A 12,664-nucleotide genomic window follows, 5' to 3' on the forward strand; every position below is an offset into this window, starting at 1 on the left:
AAAAATTGCACGGGGCGCCCTATTTGGTCGCCCCCATTTAACATATACCCATTTTTTAAAAAAAGTTTTAACTTGTACCCACTTTTTAAACAACTTCAGTCCCCTTTCTCCTCCTCCTTCTCCTCCTTCGTTTTCTTCTTCTTTTTCTTCTTTCTTCTGCTGCTGTTGGTGCTACTATGAAACTTCAGTTCATGGGATGATTGCCATAAGTATGTTTATCAGATTATTTAAAAATAAATTATAAATAATTACATAAGTTAGTAGACAATAATTTGTGAATATTTCCACGTACGCGAAGTTTAAGGTCACACTTAGTAATTCTTTTCATGATAATTCTGTTCTTTTCACGTTTATTGTTTCCAAAATTTATGATTTAGATACTGTTGGCAATCTGATTATTTTATAGTAGTAATACACTATGAAAGAATAAGGTGACTATTTATCTAGTCTGTTAGAAAGCTTTTTCAAAAACTTCAGCTTATATAGTGCTGGAGTTTTTACAAATGAGCTAAATAACTTTAGCATCTTCTGGTGAAGTTTTTGAAAAAGCTTTATGACAAAACTAAGGAATCCATGACAAAAAAACTTCAGCTTATTAGTGCTGAAGTTTTACAAATGAACTAATAACTTCAGCATCTTCTGCTGAAGTTTTTGAAAAGTTTTATGACAAACTAATGAATCCAGGACAAAAAACTTCAGCTATTTAGTGCTGAAGTTTATACAAATGATAAATAACTTCAGCATCTTCTGCTGAAGTTTTTGAAAAAGTTTTATGACAAAACTAATGAATCCAGGACAAAAAAATTTCAGCTATTTTAGTGCTGAAGTTTTTACAAATGTACTAAATAACTTCAGCGTCTTATCCAGGACAAAAAAACTTCAGCGTATTGCCTTTGCTACTTCAGGCCCGTCTACTAGAATGCTGAAGTTTTGCGTGATTGCCTTTGCTACTTCAGCCCCGTATGCTGATGTTACGCGAAAAAGTGGGTACGCTTGCAATTTTTTTTGCAAAGCGGGCACAAGTTAAAACGTGACCCAAAAAGCGGGTATAGATGCAAATCCCCCCAAACCCTCTAGCTAATATATGACTGAAAGGTAGAATAAGAGAAGAACATTTTAGCCCAAGGCTGCAAATATCTAGGGGTGGCAATTTGAGCCCAAACCCATCCAATCCGTCCAACCTGCCCAGAGATTAATGGGTTGGGCTAAAATATTTTATCTCATGGGTCAATTAGTTAACCCAATTTTACTTTTTTTTTTTTGTATTTTCAATTATCTCTTCTTTTATTTTCTGCACCACCCACCCACCCTACCCCCTACCCCCCAAACCCCCCTAAGTTTTTTTTTACTTTTTATTTTTTTTTTGTATTTTCAATTTTCTATTTTTTTTATTTTTCTGCACCACGCACTCACCCAACCCCAACCCCCCCCCCCCAAGAGTTTTTTTTTTTTTGTATTTTTAATTTACAATTTTTTTGTTTTTCTGCACCACCCACACTACCCCCTCCCGCAAACCCCTCAATTTTTTTTTACTTTTTTTTTTAATAATTTTAATTTTATGTTTTCTATTTTTTTCATTTTTCTGCACCACCTACCCAGCCCAACCCCCAGCCCCACCTGTAAAATATTTTTCAACTTGCACATTTTAAGATAAAAGTTTTTTTAATGCAAGACGAGCATGGTTCTAAAATATGGGTCAAGTTGGGTGGGTTGGGTATGACCCATCGTTTAGCCCATCTTGACCCAACCCATCTTAGCCCAGTACACTTTGGGTTGGGTTGGGAAATGACCCATTTATTGACCTAACCCATCTTGACCCGCCTAAATTCAGCCCAACCCGCCCATTTGCCACCCCTACAAATATCTTGGCTCCTTAGGTGCGTCTGTTAACTCTACATCTAAAGAGAACATGCCCTATTGCTTACTGAATAAAATTCATAAAACACTATAGTTTAGAGCTTAATATTATATGTAATTATCAAAGTCAGCAGAACAAAGGAACAATTGAGCTCGAGAAGAGCTCCAATGGTGTGAATGGAGACTTGGAGAAGAAGACTGAAATTGAGAGCATCTTCGAGAAAGGAGCAAAATGAATTTGGAAATGAAAGTCTCAATCACATTATCTCAACAAGACTGTATATATACAATACACAATCAGAGAAGAAAGAAACTAACAAAGCCCAACTCCCAACTGACTAACTAACTTTTGGAGGTCTAACTAACTCAACAAACAACCTAACTGCTTGGTACTACTCTTAATGCTATAAGTACAACTACCCTAAAGAGCTATAAATAATACAGAGTTTATCTCTTAATGATCTCAATACCCCACCTCCTCAAGTTGGAAGTGAGGTTGTCACTGCCAACTTGCTGAGGATGTTGGAATGTTTGATCCCCGTTAGTGCTTTAGTGAGAATGTCGGCAAGTTGATGATCAGTTCTAATGTGAAGTAGAGAAATGAGCCCTTCCTGTAGATTGTTTCGAAAGAAATGACAGTCGACCTCAATATGTTTCATTCGTTCATGGAATACTGGGTTCCTTACTATGTGAAGTGCTGATTGGCTGTCGCAGAATACTGCAATAGGACTGGAGAATGGGACTGTGAGTTCTTCAAGCAGCCTTTGTAACCACACCAGCTCACCAACCACTTTTCTGATGGACTTGTATTCTGCTTCTGCTGATGACAAGGAGATGGTTTCCCGTTTCTTCGGTTTCCAGCTGATAGGGCTATCTCCCAGTAGAACAATGTACCCGGTTACTGATTTCCTGGAGTCTGGGCATGATGCCCAATCAGAATCACAGTATGCTCTCACTGTATAGTCAACATTTTTGGAGAAGAAAACCCCTAGGTTGGGATCAGCTTTCAAGTATCTCAATATGTGATAACCTGCCTTCAATTCTGGCTCCCTTGGGTCTTGCATGAACTTGCTTAGATGTTGAACACTAAAATCTATATCCAGTCTTGTGTTAGTTAGAAAATTTAATTTTCCAATCAACTTTTTATAACACATAGGATCTGGCAGAGGAACACCTTCCTTGGCTTTTAATTTCACATTTGGATCAAGGGGTAATGATAAAGGACTACAACTGAGACAATTATACTCTTTCAAAAGATCAATGACAAATTTTCTTCGGGAGATGATGACCCCATCATCCTTATAAAGAATTTCAAATCCATGGAAATACTGTAGTCTCCCTAGATCTTTAATTTTGAAACTATCATGTAAGGACTTCTTCAAAAGTTTTATTTCTTCAAGATCTGTTCCTGTAAGTATCGCATCATCAACATACACTGCTACATATACCAAGGATGTCCCAATCTTCCTGTAGAACAATGAATAATCATGCATGAAATGCTCATAACCTCTGGAGTACAGTGCTTCTGTGATGACCCAAAAGGTCATCTCTTGTTTTAGAGTCCGTTTCTGTGTTCTGAGGCCTTGAAAACCTCCTTGTATCCCTCCTCGATTTACGTGCACAGTCCGGGCGCGATACCGGAAAGCTTTTGTGTGAAATTTTTAAAGAAATAATGATTTTGGCTTAAAAATATGATTTTAGTTGACTTCAGCCAACATTTTGGGTAAACGGACCCGGACCCGTGTTTCGACGGTCCCGGAGGGTCTGTAGTAAAATATGGGACTTGGGCGTATGCCCGGAACGGTCCCTAGCCCGAGAAAAGGAATTTTTAAAGAAAATTGTTTGCTCGAAAATGTAAGGACTTTTGGAAATAAAATGGTGTCTAATCTTGATGGTATCAGGCTCGTATTTTGGTTCCGGAGCCCGGTACAGGTTCAATATAATATTTACGTCATATCTGCAAAATTTGGTGAAAAACGGAAGAGATTTGATATAAATCAGACCTTTGGTTGAAAAGTTAGAGATTTGGACTATTTTATGAATTTCATGAGTTTTGGTGTTAACTTCGTTGTTTAAGATGTTATTTTGGCGATTTGATCGCACGAGCAAGTCCGTATGATGTTTTTAGACTTGTGTGCGTGCTTGGTTCGGGTGAGTTTTGGATAGGCCACGGAGTGTTTTGGGACTTTATCGCAATTGCGAAGAAGCCCAGACCAGAATTGGTTCGCATTTGCGAACATCCCTTCGCAATTGCGAAGTCAACAGGGAGGGGCTAGTCATCGCAATTGTGACAAAATGCTCGCAATTGCGAGAGGAGCAGACATGCAACAGGTTCGCAATTGCGAAGCCTGTCTTGCATATGCGAGCTTCGCAATTGCGAAGCTCCAGTCGCAATTGCGACATCTACACCTGAACAAAACATCATTTGGACGTGATTTCAACTTCATTCTTCAAAATTTCGAACCCTAAATATCCCTAGGTGATTTTTCAAAGACTCAAACTTCTCCAAATCATAGGTAAGTGATTTATAACTCATCTTCTTCAATCTAATTCATCTTTTTACATGATTTCACTTCACAATCTAGGGTTTTTCATGGGAAATTGGCTGTTCTTGGGTAGAAATTAGGATTTTTGAATTTTGGGGATTTGGACCTCAAATTGAGGTCGGATTTCAAAACCAATTGCATATTTGAGTTCGTGGGTGAATGGGTAATCCGGTTTTGGTTCGAACTTCGAGTTTTGGCCAAGCGGGCCTGGGGTTGGTTTTTGACTTTTTGGGGAAAACATTGGGAATTTATATTCATGCATTAGAATTGGTTTATTTAATATTTATTGATGTTATTAAATTAATTATGGCTAGATACGAGTGAATTGGTGGTGGAATCGAGAGGTAAAATGGTGGTTGAGTGTTGAATTACCCGTTGGCTTGAGGTAATTGTTTGGTCTAACCATAACTTGAGGGACTAGGGATCCCCAACTTGCTTGCTATGTGAAATATCATGTGTGTGGCGTATAGGTGTGGTGACGAGTACCTATGCGTCACCAAATTACTTGTTTGGCACGTTTCCTTTCCCCGTTTCCCTATATCTTGCTTTCCTGCCTTAATTGCTAATTGACCATAAATGTTTTCATGTCTAATTGCTTCATGTTAACTGTTGTTTACTTTATTGAATTATTTAATTGCTTCATGTTAACTGTTATTTTCTTTATTGAATTATTTAATTGCTTCATGTTAATTGTTGATGTTCCCATTGAAGTATTATTGGTTTTGTAGCTACATTTTATTCACCCCGTTGGCTTATATTGATTTATTGGTGCCTTATGGTGCACCTTGCTTGGTCTCGCTAAATTGTTTTCACGGGTGAAGTTTCATAATCGTAGCGATATTCCATTGTATGGATTGAAGTATAAGAGATGTGGAAATTGAGTTAACTTGTGAAGCACCTTGTACTTATTCTTTGTGATTGGTGTTGATATATACATATGTTGGGATAGCGTTGCACGCCGCAACAGGAGGAATAAGGGAGAAATATGATTAACTGGTGGGATCGGGTTGCACGCCGCAATAAGGGGTAATAAGGGTGGACAAGTGGGATCGGATTGCGCCGCAACATGAGGAATAAGGGTGATATGTGTCGAGGAGTAATAAGGGAGGACGGGTGGGATCGGGTTGCACGCCGCAACAAGGAGGAATAAGGGAGAATATTGATACTATTATTGTTTATATGGTGGGATCGGGATGCACGCCGCATCAGTTATATTTTTTTGGCATTCATTTCTGTTGATGTCTATTACTGAGATATTGAGAACTCCCTAAGGATTGGTTATAGCTGGATACTAGTAGAATTGCTGAGTCCTGTGTTCCTTTAATGCAAGTTCCGATTATTTTTTATTCTTACCTCTTTTCTATTTATTACAAATTGTTGCAGGTTATATATATATTGTTACGCCCCGCCGTAGCCTCGTCACTACTTCGTCGAGGTTAGGCTCGACGCTTACCAGTACACGGGGTTGATTGTACTGATACTACACTATACACTTTTTATGCAGATCCCGGTGCTGGACCATACAGACCGTTGTTCGAGGTTGCTGCTTTTAGTCCAGTGGAGACCCGAGGTAGTCTTGCAGGCGTCCGCGGGCCTCGGCGTCCCCTTCTGTCCTGTTTCCTTTCTGTTTTATCTATTTCTGAGACAGATATGTATTTCTTTGTTCAGACTATTATTTGTAGTATTCGTAGACGGTCCATGAGATTGTGGCACCAGTTCTGGGTGGAGTTTTATTATGGTTTCGTTGTGGTATTAAGAATCTGTTAAATTCTGTTCTTTCATATTTATTCCGCTGATTTACTTATGTTAACTTGTAAACTTTTAAAAGATAAAAGGAAAAGGTGAGACAATTTGTAACGTTGGCTTGCCTAGAGAGTACAATGTTTAGTGCCATCGCGATCCCGACGGTGGGAAATTCAGGTCGTGACAAGTTGGTATCAGAGCACTAGGTTGCTTAGGTCTCACAATTCACGGACAAACTTGGTACAGTCTGAGGTATCGGTACGGGGACATCTGTGCTTATCCCCAGAGGCTACAGAGTTAGGAACAGTATCACTTCTATTCATCTCTGTCGTGCGGTTTGATCTCTCAATGCTAATTGAACTCTCAACTCTGTCCTTTTGCAGATGGCAGAATGCGCATCAGCTGATCAGCAGCCCGAGCCCCCAGTGGCAGCTCCTATGAGGGGCAGAGGACGAGGCCGAGGTCGTGCTAGAGGCCAAGGTAGGGGCAGGGCACAACCTAGAGCAGCAGCACCAGCGGCGTAGCCTCAGGTTGAGTTTGATGATGAGGTTCCGGCCCAGACCGTTCCAGCGGGACCAGCTCAGGTCCCAGAGGGGTTCGTAGCTACCCCGATACTCCAGGATGCTCTGGTCCGTCTAGTGGGCCTTATGGAGAGTGTCACTCAAGCAGACATACTTTCTGTAGCACCAGTTGTCTCTCGGGATGAAGGGAGGAGTACAAACTCTCGCTACTCACACTCTGGAGCAGATGGCTCCCCAGTTTCAGACTCCAGCAGTTCAGCCAGTTGGGGTAGTTCCGCCGCGTGTTGCAGCACAGACCGGTGATGGATCAACTATGCCCTCAGATGCTTTGTAGAGGTTGGACAGGTTCACCAAGATATTCACTACTACCTATGGCAGTACATCTTCAGAGGACCCCCAGGACTATTTGGACAGTTGCCATGAGGTTCTACGGAACATGGGATAGTGGAGACCAATGGGGTCGACTTTGCCGCTTTTCGCTTGTCAGGTTTCGCCAAGAAGTGGTGGAGGGATTTTTGTTTGGCTAGACCAGCTGGGTCGCCTGTTTTGACTTGGGATCAATTTTCTCAGCTATTTTTGGAGAATTTTCTCCCCATTACTCAGAGAGAGGAATATCGGAGGCAGTTTGAGTGCCTCCAGCAAGGTTCTATGACCGTCACTCAGTACGAGACCAAATTTATTGACTTGGCCCGTCATGCTCTCCTTATACTCCCCACAGAGAGAGAGAGGGTGAGGAGGTTTATTGAGGGACTTGCTCAGCCTATCAGATTGCAGATGGCCAAGGAGACAAGGAGTGAGATTTCCTTCCAGGATGCGACCAATGTGGCCCGACGAGTCGAGATGGTTCTAGCTCAGGGTAGTGGTCAGGGGTCTGACAAGAGGCCATGTCATTCTGGTGGATTCAGTGGGACCTCATTTGGAGGTCGAGGTACTTTTAATAGAGGCCATCATCCCAGGTCATTTCATTCAGCACTCCAGACATCTCACGGAGCTTCAGGGAGTCATGGTCCCTATGTACCTCCTTCAAGGCAGCCAGCTCATAGTGCACCGCCAACTTCTATCAGAGCACCCCCTATTCAGAGTTATTATCGCGGTCAGCCGGCCCTCCAGGGTCAGTCTCAGTTTTCCCAGCCGTAGTATTTAGATGGATATCCGGAGGGCTTGTCCGAGGTTAGTGGGTGCTCAGTCGCAGCAACAGAGTTCTCGTGCCATGATTCAGGCACCGCCTGCCTAGCCAACTAGAGGTAGGGGTCAGGGAGCTAGAGGTAGGGGTCAGCCCGCTAGAGGTGGAGGTCAGGCCGTTAGAGGTGGAGCCAAGGCCGCTAGAGGTGGAGGCCAGCCAGTAGGAGGCCATCCCAGAGATATAGTTAGGGTGGTGGGGCCCAACCCCGATGTTATGGTTTTCCAGCCACGCCTGAGGCTCAGTCCTCCGATGCTGTTATCACAGGTACTATTTCGGTTTGTAGTAGAGATGCTTCAGTTCTGTTTGATCCAGGGTCTACATACTCCTATGTGTCTTCTTATTTTGCTTCATATTTGGTTGTGCCTCGTGATTCTTTGAGTGCTCCTGTATATGTGTCTACGCCAGTGGGTGACTCTATTGTTGTAGATCGTGTCTATCGTTCGTGTGTGGTTGTTATTGGGGGTCTTGAGACCCGTGTAGACCTTCTACTCCTCGATATGGCTGATTTCGATGTTATTTTAGGGATGGATTGGTTGTCACCTTACCACTCTATATTGGACTGTCATGCGAAGACCGTGACCTTAGCCTTGTCGGGTTTGCCTCAATTGGAGTGGAGAGGGACTCTTGGTCATTCTATTAATAGGGTTATTTCTTATATGAAGGCTCGGCGTAAGGTCGAGAAGGGGTGTTTGGCTTGCTTGTCATATGTTCGTGATTCTAGTGCTGAGGTTCCTTCTTTGGAATCCGTGCCAGTAATTCGGGAGTTTCCAAAAGTATTTCCTGCAGACCTGCCGGGGATGCCACCCGACAGGGATATTGACTTTTGCATTGATTTGGCTTCGGGCACTCAGCCCATTTCTATTCCTCCATATCGCATGGCTCTGCCAGAGTTGAAAGTATGGAAGGAGCAACTGCAAGACTTGCTTGATAAGGGCTTTATGAGACCTAGTGTCTCGCCCTGGGGTGCGCCTGTATTGTTTGTTAAGAAGAATGATGGATCGATGAGGATGCGTATTGATTATCGGCAGCTGAACAAAGTCATCATCACGACAAGTATCCCCTGCCGAGGATTGATGATTTGTTTGACCAGCTTCAGGGTGCCAAGGTATTTTTGAAGATTGATCTGAGATCCGGCTACCATCAGTTGAGGATTAGGGCATCCGATGTCCCTAAGACAGCTTTCCGCACTCGGTACGGGCACTATGAGTTTTTAGTGATGTCATTCGGGTTGACAAATGCCCCAGCAGCGTTTATGGATTTGATGAACCGGGTGTTCAAGCCTTATTTAAATTCCTTCCTGATTGTCTTCATTAATGATATTTTGATCTACTCCCGCAGCCGAGAGGAGCACGAGCATCACCTTTGAGTCATTCTTCAGGCTCTGAGAGACAGTCAGTTGTATGCTAAGTTTTCAAAATGTGAGTTTTGGTTGAGTTCAATTGCATTCTTGGGTCACGTCGTATCAGCAGAGGGTATCCAGGTGGATCCGAAGAAGATAGAGGCAGTCAAGGACTGGCCTAGACCCACATTAGCTACAGAGATCCGGATTTTCTTGGGTTTGGCGGGTTATTACCGCTGGTTCGTGGAGGGGTTTTCATTATAGCAGCCCCGATGACCAGGTTGACCCAGAAGGGTGCCCAGTTTAGGTGGTCGGACGAGTGTGAGGCAAGCTTTCAGAAGCTCAAGACAGCTTTGACCACGGTGCCGGTGTTGGTTTTTCCCACAGGTTCAGGGCCATATAAAGTGTATTGTGACGCATCTCGTATTGGATTGGATTGGGTGCGATGTTGATGCAGAATGGCAAGGTTATTGCATATGCTTCGCGACAGTTGAAGATTCACGAGAAGAATTATCCAGTTCATGATTTGGAGCTAGCAGCCATTGTTCACGCGCTGAAGATTTGGAGGCATTAATTATATGGCATGTCATGTGAGATGTTCACGGATCACAAGAGTCTACAGTATCTGTTCAAGCAGAAGGAGCTAAATTTGAGGCAGATGAGGTAGTTAGAGCTATTGAAAGACTATGATATCACCATCTTGTATCATCCAAGGAAGGCCAATGTGGTGGCCGATGCTTTGAGTAGGAAGTCAACCAGTATGGGCAGCCTTGCATATATTCCAGTCGGTGAGAGACCGCTTGCTTTGGATGTTCAGGCTTTGTCCAATAAGTTCGTGAGGTTGGACGTTTCTGAGCCCAGCAGTGTTTTAGCTTGTACAGTCGTGCGGTCTTCATTATTTGAGCTTATCCTTAGGGACACAGTGCGACATGGTGGTGCCAAGCAGGTTACAGTTGGAGATGATGGAGTTTTGAGGATGCAGGGTCGAGTTTGTGTGCCTAATGTGGATGGACTACGTGAGTTGATTCTAGAGGAAGCCAATAGTTCCCGGTATTCTATTCATCCGGGCGCCGCCAAGATGTATCAGGATTTGCGGCAACATTACTGGTGGAGGAGGATGAAGAAGGATATTGTAGCGTATGTAGCTCGGTGTTTGAATTGTCAGCAGGTAAAGTGTGAGCACGTGATTTTTGCCCTATATGAATCACTCCCAGAAATTCAAAATAAAATAATTGTTTTCAGTGTTTGCAATTTTTGTTATATGTTTGCATTCGTTTGTGAATTTTTATTAGGAAAAAATAAAAAAAATATGTTGCATTTGCATTTAGGGTTTGACTTTGCATTTTGAAGAATTAACTAGTAATTACGTATTTTATATAAAAAAGGAAAGATCACAGAATAGTTTAATTTGCAATTTTGGAGTTAATTTTTGATTTTAGTAGTTTTCCTTTTAATTTGTTAGTGGTGGTAATCATCATCTAGGTTTAGTTATTATTTTAGGATAATTAGGTGTTAGGAGTTAATTAAGATTTTAGTTTAATTTTGAAAAAAAAAGAAAAAAAAGAAGAGAAAACAAAAGAGAAAACAAAGAGAATCAGAATTTTGGGCCATTATAACTCAAGACCCCCAAGCCCAATGCCTTCCTAACCCAAAGTCCGCCCAAACCGGCCCAGTTCCACCCCTTACCCGATCCGGTCCAGCCCCCCAATACCCCAAACGACGTAGTTTTGGCTAGGATTAATCCCGGCCGTCGAGGTTTGATGATCGGACGGTTGGGAAGCCTAGGTCACTTAATATTTAAGTGTCCAAATCAACCCCACCCCCCTCAGAACCCCCCAGGCCCCGTCTCCCTCACCCACACTCACCTCTTTCAGAGAACAGCCCCCTCCGCCCTAAGCCACTGCCCTCCGCCCTCCGGAAATCGTCTACGGCGGCGGCCGACGTTCAATTGCCACCGAATCTTCACCATAGCATCCCCTCCTCCACCCAATCCCAAATCTTCAACCATTTTTTCTCAAATCTCACCGGAATGTCTCGAATTTTAGAAACCCTAGCACCGCCTCCGCCGTGTCCGGCGGCGCTGACCCCAATCTACCCCAAACCCCACCAAAACAACACCAAGGAACCCCCTCACCCCCTCTTCCTTAATCTATGACCTATTACCCTTGAATCTTAGTAGGATTGTTCGAATCTGGGTTTGAAGGGATGACCTAAATTTCCAAATAGTCCAGTCGGCGAGGTTTTAGAAGTTTCGTGGTTGGAATCGATCTCAGTTGTGTGTTCTCATTTGAGAACGCACGATTGAGACTTATTCCGGCCACAAATTCAAAGATACATCGAAGCTTTGTTCAAGGAGGATTGGGGAGGTAAGCTTGTTTTTCTTTTTCCATTTTTATTTTTGTTTTGCTATCCGCATCTGTCTTCTTCTTCTTTTCTTCTTGTTTGAAGCATGTGTTCATCTTAGTTTTGTTTTAGGTCGTTCAATTTCCAGAAAACTCGTGTCGAATTCGAAAGTATTTTGTTCAAATTTGTTTGTTTGTTTTAGTTTCAATAATTATGCATCTCTCTTTAATTAGTAATGTTAGTCCATAATTTAGTTCACTACTTTAGTTGTTCCAGTTTACTAGATTGATTAGTATAGGAGTTAATTGCTTTTTCTTTAGTTTATTTGATTAGCTTAAGTTTTTTTGTTTCTTTTAAATCTGGGCCGCATTTAAATCCTCAGTTTGAGTAGGCTGATTTCCTTGAGTTGAATCATTCTTGACCCATGTTTGGACTGTTTCAATTACTGGGTCAGCTTGGTCCATGAATTTCAAGGTAAAAACAGGGTCATTAAAGGGTATTTTAGGTAAATTAGAATCAGGGAATCTTTTGGTACTGATTTGAGAAGTCCCTACAAGCTTCTAGGTTGGGGGTTTGAATGACAATTTCTGATTTTTGGTAGCATAACTTGGGTAGCAAGTCAGTAATTGAGGGATCTCTAAGCTAAAACCAAAGTTCTAAAAGGGCTAAAGATGCAAATCTGTTTTTCTATTATTGCCCTATTGGCTTGCCTATAAAGGCACTCTTTCTTGCCTTAGAGGGCAGAGATTTTAGGGAGCAAAAGTACAGAAAAAGTAAAAACGGTTGGTGTTATTGCTTCATTGAATTGTTTTCAGTAATTTTGATTCCTTTTAATTTCTGAGAACAAATTTTTCTGATCCTGAGAGCTCAAATGGATTGATACTTTTTTTAGAAGAGCTTATGGTTCAACTGTTAAGGGTCACTGTTCCATTGATTTTTGTGTGCTATTTTCTGAAGCTTTTAGTTCTGAAATAATTGTTGGGTATATCCAAGGTTTAGAAGATGGATTGGATTTGGTTTTAAGGTCTGAGTTTACGGTTTTTGGGTTATATTCAAGTGGGCTATTCTAGTAGATTGGTTGAGTGTTGTTTCTAGGTTTTTAAAATCGGTTCACTGAATTGTGTCCCTGCTG

The 12,664-nt window shown here is 42.1% G+C and overlaps 1 protein-coding gene across 1 annotated transcript; it reads right to left on the bottom strand.

The window, feature by feature from the left end:
- Positions 1 to 2,336: 2,336 nt before the first annotated feature.
- Positions 2,337 to 3,404, bottom strand: LOC109214903 (uncharacterized mitochondrial protein AtMg00810-like). Its single transcript, XM_019378865.1, has one exon. It carries the CDS (start codon positions 3,402 to 3,404, stop codon positions 2,337 to 2,339), a length of 1,068 nt encoding a protein of 355 aa, XP_019234410.1.
- Between the last annotated feature and the right edge of the window lie 9,260 nt (positions 3,405 to 12,664).

This window comes from Nicotiana attenuata, unplaced genomic scaffold, assembly GCF_001879085.1.
Source record: "Nicotiana attenuata strain UT unplaced genomic scaffold, NIATTr2, whole genome shotgun sequence".
Taxonomy (NCBI): Eukaryota; Viridiplantae; Streptophyta; class Magnoliopsida; order Solanales; family Solanaceae; genus Nicotiana; species Nicotiana attenuata.